Source organism: Bombina bombina, chromosome 3 (genome assembly GCF_027579735.1).
Source record: "Bombina bombina isolate aBomBom1 chromosome 3, aBomBom1.pri, whole genome shotgun sequence".
Lineage (NCBI taxonomy): Eukaryota > Metazoa > Chordata > Amphibia > Anura > Bombinatoridae > Bombina > Bombina bombina.
The window spans coordinates 465140057-465153713 of NC_069501.1; the positions used below are offsets into that span (position 1 = coordinate 465140057).

Sequence of the window (13657 nt, forward strand, 5' to 3'; positions counted from 1 at the left end):
CATGTGAAATGAAATTGTATTCAGTTGTTTCTTGTGCATCAGTTCAGCAGGCAGTGTCTGGAGATTAAAGGGACACTATAACCAAAAATTTTCTTTCATGATTAAGGTAGAGAATATAATTTTAAACAACATTCCAATTTACTTCTATTACCTAATTTGCTTTATTCTTTAGATATACTTTAATGAAGAAATATCAATGCACACAGTGAACCAATCACAGGCGGCATCTATGTGCAGCTACCAATCAGCAGCTACTAAGCATATCTAGATATGCTTTTCAGCAAAGAATATCAAGAGAATGAAGCAAAATAGATAATAGAAGTAAATTAGAAAGTTGTTTAAAATTGTATGCTCTTTCTAAATCATGAAAGAAAAAATTTGGGTTTCATGTCCCTTTAAGCAATTTCTCTTCACATTGAAGTGCTAGATAGTTTGTGTCAGTACAGAAGCATGTTTGCAAATAAACAGTGTGTGAGTGTGTAAAAATAAGTAGCAATAGAGTGCTGGTTATCATATCAATGTGTCTCAGCACAGTGCTCTGGAAAGCAGCGAGAATGTTAATGTGGCGCGTGCGTTTAAGTTGACTGTGTACATTATACTGTCACCTTTTTTAGTTTAGAGCTGTCATGAGTCCCTCTACAGCAGTGTTTCTCAACCGCAGTCCTCAAGTACCCCCCAACAGGCCTGAGTTCCATTATAGCTGAACCAGCGCACAGGTGAAGTAATCAGCCATGGTTACTAATTTGCTCTCATCCATCAGCTGATTATTTCACCTGTGCACTGATTCAGCTATAATGAAAACATGACTTGTTGGAGCGTACTTGAGGACCGCGGTTGAGAAACAATGCTCTAGAGCACTCATTTTCAAACCTTTCCCTGGGCCTCCCTAACAGGCCACATTTTGAGCATATCTGAATTGAAGCACAGGTGAAATAATCAGCTGATTAGCAAATATGGTTATTTTACCTGTTCTCACCCAAGTTAATCCTGACAATCTGGCCTGTTGGGGAAAGGTTTGAAAAACAGTGCTCTAGAGCAGGGGTCAACAACCTTTGGCCCCAGAGATGTTTTGGAGCATCATGGGAAATGTAGTTCCAAAACATCTGGGGGCCCAAGGTTGCCGACCCCTGCTCTAGAGTTATGTATGTAAGTGAAGCAAGGAAGGTTGCACCTACTGTAACAAAGTGTATTATATTGTGCAGGTGTGTCTGTATGTGTTTTTATATATATATATATATATATATATATATATATATATATATATATATATATATATATATATATAATGTAGTAAATAAAAAAAACTATATTAATGTATTTGCATAGGATATCGTGAATCCAAACTTATATTTGTGGAAACATCAATGTGCCACAGATTCATTCAAACTGCATAAGATTTTACAATTAAAGCAATATCCCCTATTTTTAATGTATGGTGCAGATCTACAAAGCTGTAGATTTTTTTTTATATATATATACATGCGTTAATTTAATTTGCTGAATATTATCTCTTCTGAAGGAGCCATAGAAGTCAGTATATTTAGGAGACTGCTATTGCTTGCCAAGCTGTTTTTAAACAATATTCTAGCACAGGGTTGTCCAACCTAAGGGACCAATTCTGTTAAGATCTCTGGGCCCCTGTCCTAATTCTATAAAGGCAGTTTTTCATTTTAGAACATTGTGGGTGTTCCCTGTCAAAATTGAAATGCCCATACATAAACATATTTAGAATACACATTTATTGGCAGAAATGCTTCTAGTAAAATGTATCACTGTTTTAGTGTTAGCATTTTTCTCTGCACATTCATGTGACGCTGAAGCATAGCTAGATATTCTCAGTATACCAGCATTTAAAATATTGCAGCTGCTCAGATAGCCAGTGGGGCTTGTATCATGGCAGCAATGATGCAAATTTAGTAATTATCAGATGATACAAGTACTTTAGATTGTCTGAACAAGTGCAGTGCTTAAAATACTAGTGTACAGAGCATATTTAAGTATACTCTTGAAACAGCAATAGATTTTACTAGAAACATTTTTGCAAATACCTGTATATTGCAAAAATGTTTCCATTCAAAACTGAAATTCACCCACGTGCATTCTAATTTTGACTGGAATGTCCCGTTAAAGGGATACTGAACCCAATTTTTTTCTTTAATGATAATTAAAGACTAGATTATTTTTTTTTAGTATCTAGATTGATTCAAATGGGTTCTGAGATCCTGTAAATAATAAGGATTTCCAATGTGGCTTCTCATTTGAAAAGGTTAACTACTCCTAAGTAAAGACTGTTGCATTGTTCCCGGAGAAATTTACAATGGTTGTAGTATCTAATACCTTTTAGAGGACTATGGGGTCGATTTTTCGCCTGACTACGACTGCAGGTGCTCACAGGTTTCGCCTGCCTAAGACCTTTTCACCACCTCTTAGTGGCGAATTTCAATCTTCCCGGTCTAGTCCGACCAGGGAGATTGACATCTCCTGCCTGCATGTGATTGGCTGTGCGTGGGCAGGGGGCGGGATTGCACGCAAGTGCAAAATAGAGCTTGTGTGCAATGCTGAATTCCCCCAGAGGCGAGCTGCGGCGGACATGCCCGGTCCGCCTCAGCTTGATAAATCGCCCCCTAAGTTAAAGGACCATTAAAAAGAGTAGAATTGCATAATCCACTAATACCCAATAAAAAAAGACAATGCAATAGCACTTACACTTAATTTCTAATTATCAGTAGATTTTTTTTTTCTGCAAAATTTCAATAATTGTTTCCATTTCCCTGCTCACTGTATCATGTGACAGCTAACGGCCAATTACGGCTCATATACTTATACACCAGGAACTCTTGCACATTATCAGTTGGAGCTGGTGTCTCAGAAAATGTGCTTATTAAAAAAATGAGTACAAATTGATAATCAAAGTAAATTGGAAAGTTGTTTAAAATTACATAGTCTCTCTGAATTTTGACTTTAGTTTTACTTTAACATTTTTCAAAGGTAAAGAATAAAATGTTTACATTTGAAGCTATTTTTATACAAAAGAAAAGTATTAACTACTACAACAAGTTGCTTTGATGGTGTGTCTTGGTTTAGAAGCAAGTGAGTTATCCTCCTCAGATGATGACAGATTGCAGCAGCCGAAAGCACATTATAACATCCAGAGGAATAGGGGGCTTCAGTTGATTCCCATCCAGCCTCAGGTATCGGAGTCGGGGGACAGACGAAAAATCAGAAGAAAAATAGTCAACTGCGACAAAGGGAGTTGGGCAGATCTCTGTGCCATTAACCTCTGTAAAGAGAAGTAAAAAGAGAGAGAGTATTTATCAACACCCAGTATAACACTCGTTGCTAGCGGCCTGCAGGGGGTGGCATTGCACAAGCAGTTCACAAGAACTGCTTGTGCAATGATACATGCCATTCATCGATGTCTGACGGACATGATACGCTGAACGGATCGTGTAGGACAGACCGATGATAAATCGGCACCTAATTGTCAATCAAGTGTGTGCTAACTGCTTTGTATTTTTTTTACATTTAGGACAAACATCACTAAAGAATGTTGTCGTGATATAAGTCCTGGGTTTTGATTTTAAAATCAAGGTACCTGCAGTACACAAAGGGGATAATAGTCTAAATTAAAATATATATAGTATTAAAGGGACATCATAGTCTACATTAAATTACAATATGTATGATATTAAAGGGACTTAATTAATAGTCTGAATTACAATACATCAGTATTAAAGGGACATGAAACCCAAATATTCATAGTTCAAATAGAGCATAACGATTTCAGACAACTTTCCAATTTACTTCTATTATAACATTTCCTTCATTCCCTTGTTATCTTTTATTCTTTGTTGAAGGGGCAGAAATGCCCTATTTGGAACTAGCTTAACACGTCAGGTGAGCCAGTGACAAGAGGCATATATGTGTAGTCACCAATCAGCAGCTGGCTCCCTGTAATGGATTGCTGCTCTTGAGCAACCTAGGTGTGCTTTTCAACAAAGGATACAACGAGAACAAAACAAATTAGATAATAAACGTTAATTAGAAAGTTGTTTAAAAATGTTATGCTCTATCTGAATCATTACACAATTTGGGGGTTTTATGTTCCTTTAAAGGGGCATAAAAGTCTAAATTAAAATGCACATGAGATTATTTTAGTTTTTAAAGGGACATAAAACACAATTTTTTTTAAGATTTGGGTACCATGGATACAATACAAAAAAATCTTTCCAATTTACTTTGTTCTCTTGGTATCATTTGTGGAAAAGAACACCTAGGTAGACTCAGGAGCGTGCATGTTTCTGGCGCACCATATGGTAGAAGTTTTGCATCAACAGTGTTGTACATTGTGCAAATATTACTATCATCTAGTGTTTAAAAGTGTATAACATTGTCAAGCATTGACACAAAACTGCTGCTATATAGTGCTCCAGATACATGCATGTTCCTGACCCTAGCTTGGTATACAAAGAGAGCAAAGTATATTTGATAATATTTGTAAACTGGATTTTTTTTTAATTTTTTTTGTAGGCTCTAAAAAAATATCAGAAAATGTGATAATTGTTCAAAATGTATTGTAGTAGCTTTTTTTTAAGGGTGCCCGTGTGCTGAATAAACTAACTTTTTATGTGAGAGTTGTCACTATCTGCTAGTGAGAAGTAGAGTCTTGGGGATTCAGTTGTACATGACCATACATTAACTGCTAATTTTCATTTTCAATTTCAACAGGTTTTGAGAACTTTTTGAGTACCATGTATCGTTAAAGGGACAATGAACCCATTTTTTTCTTTAATGATTCAGATAGAGCATGCAATTTAAGCAACTTTCTAATTTACTCCTATTATCAATTTTCTTCGTTCTCTTGCTATCTTTATTTGAAAAAGAAGGCACTTAAGCTTTTTATGGTTCAGTACTCTGGACAGCACTTTCTATTGGTGGATTAATTTATCCACCAATCAGCAAGAACAACCCAGGTTGTTCACCAAAAATGGGCTGGCATCTAAACTTACATACTTGCATTTCAAAGAAAAATACCAAGAGAATGAAGAAAATTTGATAATAGGAGTAAATTAGAAAGTTGCTTAAAATGTCATGTTCTATCTGAATCACAAAAGAAAAAATTTGGGTTCAGTGTCCCTTTAAATTATCGGGTTGAATGCTTTGTTTATCCCTTGTGACAATTCATGCCTCAGACTGTCATGAAGAATTATGGTTGAGGCCAAAAAGGTGCCAAATTGTACATATTATTTATCTTTTAGCAAAAATAGTTTTGATATTGTTAGTTCCTGTGGGTCAATAAATTACCTGCCAAAATTTTAAAAATGTAATCCAGGTTTAAAGGGACATAATACTCATATGCTTAATCACTTGAAACTGATGCAGTATAACTGTAAAAAGCTGACAGGAAAATATCACCTGAGCATCTCTATGTAAAAAAGGAAGATATTTTACCTCACAATCTCCTCAGCTCAGCAGAGTAAGTTCTGTGTAAAAAGTTATACTCAACTGCTCCCAGCTACAGGTAAAAAAAATAAAAAAAATGAAGAAATGAACAGCAGCCAATCAGCATCAGCAGTGCTGAGGTCATGAACTTTTACTGTAATCTCATGAGATTTGACTTGACTCTCATGAGATTTCATTGCAAACTTCCTTTACCTGATTGGTGAAATAAGATGAGAGTGCACGATGCTCATCCCTTCAGCTGTCCTAGGACAGACACACTGAAATGCTGCTTAGAAATCCTTTACAATGGGAGGTGGCTACTGAGGAACTTTTGAGGTAAAATATCTTTCTTTTTTACATAGAGATCTTCAGGAGATATTTTCTAGTCAGCTTTTAACAGCTATGCTGCATCACTTTCAAGTGTTTAAACATTTGGGTATTATGGCCCTTTAAGTGTGATTGGTCAATGCTGTGTGATCTAGGATATGTGTCTATAAAGTAAAGGTGTATTCTGGATACTCATTGACTAGTTTTGAGCAGTTGAAATGTGGTTTAAATAACCATTAAATACAAAAGAATGGCATAATCAACAAATGCATAATAAAAATACAATACAATATCACTATGGGCCCCATCTACAAAGTCACCTATTTGGGAACCAGTTAACCTGGCTTTGTGGCGAATGGGCAGCAGACACTGTACATCCACTGTCAAAATGTGCCTTATTGAAAGTTTTTGTGGTGATTTATATCCTCCAACTCAGCGGTGGTGCATGAGTGAGCCCCATAACAGCATCGCTACTTAGTACATGGAGCCCTTAGTCTGAATTAGTAGATTTTTTTTTTCTGACAAATGTAAAAATGACTACCATTTTCCCTGCCCCTATAGCATGTGACAAACATCAGCCATTAAAAAAACCCATATATGTGTATACTGTGAACTCTTGCACATGTACAGTAGGAACTGGTGCCTCAGAAAGTGTGCATATAAAGGATTGTGCACATTTTAATAAGGTAATTAAAGGGACATGAAACAAGTTGGGATAGAGCCAAATAATATAATATGTACTTTAATTACTTTACCTGCAAATTTATACTGCAGTACCTCGCCATTAACTCTTTCTTTTTAGTTTCTGAATTGTAAAGCTCTAACTCCCCCCACACAATTCCTTTTATGGCTGTATCTATTTATTGTTCTTTTGGTAGAATGCAAAAGTGAATAGGGACTATCTGCTGGAGCATGCCTAGAAGCTGTGAACTCAGTTGAAATACAATGCCTGTGTCTAAACACTGAGAAGAGGGGCGGAGTTAGCTGTTCCAGGCAGTTTAACTATGTAATTCATTTTGCATATTTTTGAAAATTATTTTAAAATACTTGCCAGCAATTTTTAAACTATTTTTTAATGCAAATTGTTTTAAATTCATTAGCCCTTTTAGGATATGCACAGATCTCAACCTGTTTCATGGCACTTTAAATTGGAAAGTTGTTTTTTACTGCATGTTGTCGCTTTGTGCAGTCCCAAAAATGTTTTGATATATACAGAGGAAGAAGACACACAGACAGCAAGACTGAGTGCTGATCTAGATTAAAGTTTATGGAAATTTCAGTTTTATTCCTAAAATTATGATTTGTCACATGCTTTTTGTAAAAGTACACCAAGCATGTCACAAAGTAGGAATAGTTGGAAATGATTGGTCTAAATCCTTCCAGTATTTAACCCATCCAAACAGAATGTATATCCAAACAAATTATGCAGCACCAGCGTAATGTACATTGATTTTGCAAAATGGCATGTAACTGTCACATAAAAGAGAAATGTGTACTAAAATGCAAATCCCCATCTAGAGGTGGATAGTCTATTACAAGCAGAGAAACACCTATCATTTCTAAAGAAATTTGAAGCCATTATATGCACAAGAGTAAGCATTTATCATCTGTACAATAGCTATAATTTATACAATGAAACATGCAATCGCCATTTGCGGCTCACAATAAATCACATTATAAGCAATATCTGGTAATCAGGCACAGTGCAGCCTTATCTGTCATATGAATAACACCACACATTTATCTGGTGAAAAAGCAATTTGCATCTTTTATATCAGTTGTATAACATGATCCATGATATCATAATAGTGTATATGTATTATCTGCAGACAAATGGGCATCTGTGCTGTACAAGAACCAGTCAGATGAGCTAGATTAACCAACCCCATAAATGTAAGCTAAAATTAAAGGGGCAACGAAGTAACACTTTTGTGATTCTGAAAGAACGTACAATTAAAATAAAAAAAAAATTACTTCTAAAACGTACATCTTTCTCTTTGTATCCTTTGTTCAAACGTATCTCCTTTCCTTAAAGGGTCATTAAAGACAATTTTGTATTAACAAATTTAGAAATGAATAACTGCATTGCAAAATATCTGTTTAAAAAATAAGGGTCTGATTACGAGTTTGCTTGTGAGCGATATAGGGTCTATCGTACTTTTTTGCGCGCATTGGAAGTAGTGCGCATATTACAAGTTGAAGTAAACGTGATTGCTTGAGCACAAGTTAAAGCGTTGTCGGGTTAGCACAACCTCAGAGCTCTGGTAACTGTTTTGGGAAACAAAATAGTCTAACATAACACATCAAAAATAGATTACAAAGTATAGTTAAACTCATAATAACATCATCTGCTAAAATTATTCAAAAAAATATTACACAAAAAGTTATAAGGGCTAAAAAATATGAGGTCTCAGGTGTTAGGAAAAGAAAAGGCAGACAAAAGGCTTTAACATTGAGATACATACACATACTTGTATAAATATGTATATGTGTGTATATATACCGTATATATATATATATACATTTACGTGTGTTTATATGTGTGTACATATGTATTCATATGTGTATATAAGTATTTACAGACATTTATTCACATATAAACACATAAGAACACACATATATATATATATATATATATATATATATATATATATATATATATATATATATATATATATATATATATATATATATATATATATATATATATAAAAGTGCATTAGAGCCCTTTGCAGCTAAGTAGATGAAAAAATAATAAAAACATATTTATGCGATATTCATATTTAGTAAAAGTTTTAACTACGTATTTACTGTAAATATTTTACATTCTGCAAACAAGGGAATATGTTCTAAGTATTTGAAATAGATATTTATCTATACCTATATATACCTATATATATAATCATGTGTATATTTACAGTATATATACCGGTATATATATATATATAGGTTTATATATATATTTGTGCAAAAAAATCATATAAAATTATATATATATATATATATATATATATATATATATATATATATATATATATATATATATGTATTTATGAATAAATAGAACATATTATTCTATGTGAAGGACATTGGAAGGTGAAATATACATTTTTTCATGTCGGGTTAGTGCACTTGAGAATATGCAATCGGGTTTGTGTGCGAGTAGCTAGTTAGGTTATTTCCCAAATTTTTTGCTCAACGTGGTTGCGATATTCTAAGTTTGGCTTTTTATGCACGTCGGGTTAGCGCGCATGTGAAAACTGTTTACTTTCAACTTGTAATACAAGTGCAACCCGACAAGCTTACTTCTAGAACAGTTAATACTCAAGCAAGAGCATTAAATAGCACTCCACTTGTAATCTGGCCCAAGATTTTTTAAAATAATTAAAAACTGTAATTTTTTTTTAATATTAATAATAATTAATCTTTATTGTCCCCCAAAATAAAGAGTAGTGTTCCTTTAAAAAAAAAGGAACATTTTATTTAAAGGGGTTAAAGTGAGCAGATGTGGGGTATTTGGAAAAAAAAAAGCCACTGAAAGGTACCTTTACATTGCAGTCTATGGGGACTGTGTTAAAACTGTAAATATATATATATATGTATGCTTATATACATATATATTTATGTGTTAATATGTGTATATAAACATATAAACACTTAAATATATATGTATATGTCCATATACATATATATTTAAACTTTGCTGCCCATTGCTGTGTGACCTACCCTCTTCACTGCGTTAGGTTCTGTGACTATCGGCATCAGAACGAGGCTCCCATTGGAGCCTACGGAAGCGCGCTATCGTGAGTGCAAAACTTCCATGCGAAGCGAATGCAAGGTTGCGTTTACATTGCGCTTTAACTTGTAATACCAGCACACATTTACGTGCGCCGGTATTACTGAGTGGAGCTCAAGTATAGCTCAAGTATGTGCTCCATTCGTAATCTCGCCATTCTAAGTATGAATCATGAAAAAAAAATGTTGAAATTCAAGGTCTGGTTTTTTTTTTGTGAATTAATTTTTTCCCATGGAATATAGTGTACGGGCCTGATGTTTAAAACTTTGCGTCAAGGAGAGAAATCACACAAAATCTTTGGGATTTTTTTTTAGACCTTGTATTGTAATCTATGAGTCTCTGTTTCACATAAATAAAACTACGTAGCAACATAAACATTTCTCAAGAATTTGTGTTCCTACATTTTTTTTAAGGGCCTCGCCATACCGACGAGACTTTTTAGAATATCTTGCCTAAGCAGTGAGGTTTTGAAGATCAGGCCCTATGGGCTAGATTTATCATAGCTGAGGCGTACAGGGGCACGTATACGCGCCCCTGTACGCCTCAGCTCGCCTGTTGCGGGGCAAAATTCCCCTTAGGTAATTAACATTGGACACGAGCGCAATTTTGCCCTCGCGTGCAATCCCGCCCCCTGCCCGCGCACAGCCAATCACGCGCGGGCAGGAGCTGTCAATCTCCTCGGTCGGACTCGACCGAGGAGATTGAATTTCGCCACAATAGAGGTAGCGAAGAGTTTAGGGAAGCAGCGGTTTGGTGACCGCTGCTTGATAAATCACGGCGAGCAAGTTCTTGTGAGAACTTGCTGCCGTAGGGGCTTGATAAATCTAGCCCTAAGTCTCTGCTCTATGTTTCTCTTTACTTTGCCTCTTTCCTACTTCCTATTCACATGCATTTATTCACCATAAAGCAATCCAGCCAGCTGCCCTAGGGTGCAAAAGTGAGGTTTGACCCTGTCATTGTATGCAAGCAGACAACTATAGAACTTCTTCATCAACCCAGGGAGCCTGCAATAAAATCACACCTGCCCTGACAGATGGAATAAGGAGTTTGTTACCCTTAATCCTTTGGCTCAGCGTTTAATCCCAGAGTCACTCAGATCTTGGCCTTTCTCCCAGGAATTGTTACCAAAGTTGCTGTCTCTTTCAATCACCCCTCAAACCTCCCCCCTCTTCCTTTTCCTCGCTCTGTTTTTCTCTTCACATGAACACAGCAGGTGTCTGCTGTTCACTGTAAAATTTTACATTGCATAAAGCTTGATAAAGAAACACAAAGCTAGTCAGCTCTAATAATTCAGTTTCAAAGAGCCAGATGCCATGTATTCCGATGTGCTAATAGCTGCACCGCGTAAACATCTCCAATTATTATTCTGAAAAGACTTCTGAGGTTTGGAACAGACGTGAAATAGAAAGTTCTGTAAATGTGAAATGGGGGGACTTCTGAAGTTTCCATGACAAATATATCATAGAGGTGGCTTTCCACTCCTGTCACTAAACCTATTAATTATTTTTTCCTTCTTGGGATAAATAGACAGTCAGTTATTTCAATCCATAAAGGGCTAGATTACAAGTGGTGCACTAAAATTAGTGCAGGACCTGATTAGCAATATTGCGAATGTGCTAACTTGCGCGTGTACTACAAGTTGAAAGTAAACGGTGCGCTCAAACGCAAACAAAATTTATGCTCATCAGGGTTATTGTGAGTGAAAACCTAGCATAAAGCATAAGAGTTAAAAAAAAAAGTTTACCAAACAAATCAAAAATACATTAAAATAAAGTGATACATTCATATATACAGCTTCTGAGAAAAAATATTTATATTTTTTTTTATAAGGGTTAAAAGGTATATGGTATATGGCAAGGTGTCTGACTGAAAAGGGCTGGGGTTGCCATTTTCCTTGTTCAGAGGAGAGTTGCCTGGTATTTTGGGGCTGGACTGACCATGTCGGCGGGATCAGACTGATATACTACAGGAAAGTTTTCCTCTGTAGAAAGCACAATTGGGTAGAAAGAAGCTACTCCCAGGTGGCAACCGAGCCATAGGACAAGCTATTGATGCTGCTGTTCGTTCCTATCAGACTTCTACTCTTTCTGTTTTGTATATATACAGTATATACATACATATATACACATATAAACACATATATACACATATATACACATATAAACACATATATACACATGTATATACAAATACATACATACATATATATATACAGTATATATATATATAAGTACAGGTGGCCCTCGTTTTACAACGGTTCAATTTACACCGTTTCAGAATAACAACCTTTTTTTCCAGTTATGTGACTGCTATTGAAAGCATTGAGAAGCAGTGCATTTATTAAAATAGCCAGTAGGTGGAGCTGTCCGCTTGTGTTGCAGCAAAGCCAAGCAAGCTGAAATTAATCAGTTTAACCAGACCTGAGCTATCGAGCAGATTTCAAAGGAACAATATCTTCATGTCTATAAATCAGTCCAGATTGGAATGCATAGAAAGAACTGTTTGCATAAAAATGCAAGTGAAGTCTGTGTTGTGTGATTATTTTATTAGGTTTATAATGCTGTTTAGCAAATGTTTTTGTTCATTTAACTTAGTTTAATTATATATTTTGTGTTGTGTGATTATTTTATTAGGTTAATAATGCTGTTTAGCATTTAAAGTCTTCATTTCAAAGCTTTAAAAATATTATATTAGATGTTACTTATGACAATTTTTAGAGGGGCCTGGAACCTATCTCCCTCACTTCCCATTGACTAACATTATAAACTGGGTTTCAATTTACAACAGTTTCGATTTACAACCATTCCTTCTGGAACCTAACCCCGGTGTAAAATGAGGGCTACCTGTATATATATATATATATATATATATACTTTGGAGCCCTTCTCAAATAGAGCATGCAATTTTAAGCAACTTTCTAATTTACTCCTATTATCATTTTTTCTTCGTTCTCTTGCTATCTTTATTTGAAAAAGAAGGCATCTAAGCTATTTTTTGGTTCAGAACCATGGACAGCACTTGTTTATTGGTGGGTGAATGTATCCACCAATCAGCAAGAACAACCCAGGTTGTTCACCAAAAATGGGCCGGCATCTAAGCTTACATTCTTGCATTTCAAATAAAGATACCAAGAGAATGAAGAAAATTTGATAATGGGAGTAAATTAGAAAGTTGCTTAAAATTGCATGCTCTATCTGAATCATGAAATAAAAAAATTGGGTTCAGTGTCCCTTTAAGGGTAGGGGAAGTAAAAAAGCTGCATAAAACACAACATAACTACTGCAGTACCAGTGTATCCTGTCTGTAGTATGCATCTGCAGTACCAGTTATCTGTAGTCTGTATCTTCAGTACCAGTGTATCCTGTGTGTAGTCTGCATCTGCTGTACCAGTGCATCCTGTCTGTATTCTGTATCTGCTGTATCAGTGCATCCTGTCTGTAGTCTGTATCTGTAGTATGTGAATCCTGTCTGTAGTCTGTATCTGCTGTATCAGTGCATCCTGTCTGTAGTCTGTATCTGTAGTATGTGAATCCTGTCTGTAGTCTGTATCTGCAGTATAAGTGTATCCTGTCTGTATCTGCAGTATGTGTATCCTGTCTGTAGTCTGTATCTGTAGTATGTGTATCCTGTCTGTAGTCTATATCTGCAGTACCAGTGCATCCTGTCTGTAGTCTGTATCTGCAGTACCAGTGTATCCTGTGTGTAGTCTGTATCTGCAGTACCAGTGCAACCAGTCTGTAGTCTGTTTCTGTAGTATGTGTATCCTGTCTGTAGTCTGTATCTGCAGCACCAGTGTATCCTGTCTGTAGTCTGTATCTGCAGTACCAGTGCATCCTGTCTGTAGTCTGTATCTGTAGTACCAGTGTATCCTGTGTGTAGTCTGTATCTGCAGTATGTGTATCCTGTCTGTAGTCTGTATCTGCAGTATGTGTATTCTGTCTGTAGTCTGTATCTGCAGCACCAGTGTATCCTGTCTGTAGTCTGTATCTGCAGTACCAGTGCAACCTGTCTGTAGTCTGTATCTGCAGTATGTGTATCCTGTCTGTAGTCTGTATCTGCAGTATGTGTATTCTGTCTGTAGTCTGTATCTGC

At 35.8% G+C, this 13657-nt stretch overlaps 1 protein-coding gene across 1 annotated transcript in view; it reads right to left on the bottom strand.

The window, feature by feature from the left end:
- Positions 1-2913: 2913 nt before the first annotated feature.
- Positions 2914-13657, bottom strand: part of PRELP (proline and arginine rich end leucine rich repeat protein) — a 104737-nt gene continuing 93993 nt past the window's right edge. The window contains exon 3 of the mRNA XM_053706727.1: positions 2914-3280. Within this exon, the coding sequence (XP_053562702.1) occupies positions 3105-3280 (176 nt within the window). The 3' untranslated portion in view covers positions 2914-3104. The remainder of the gene's footprint in view (positions 3281-13657) is intronic.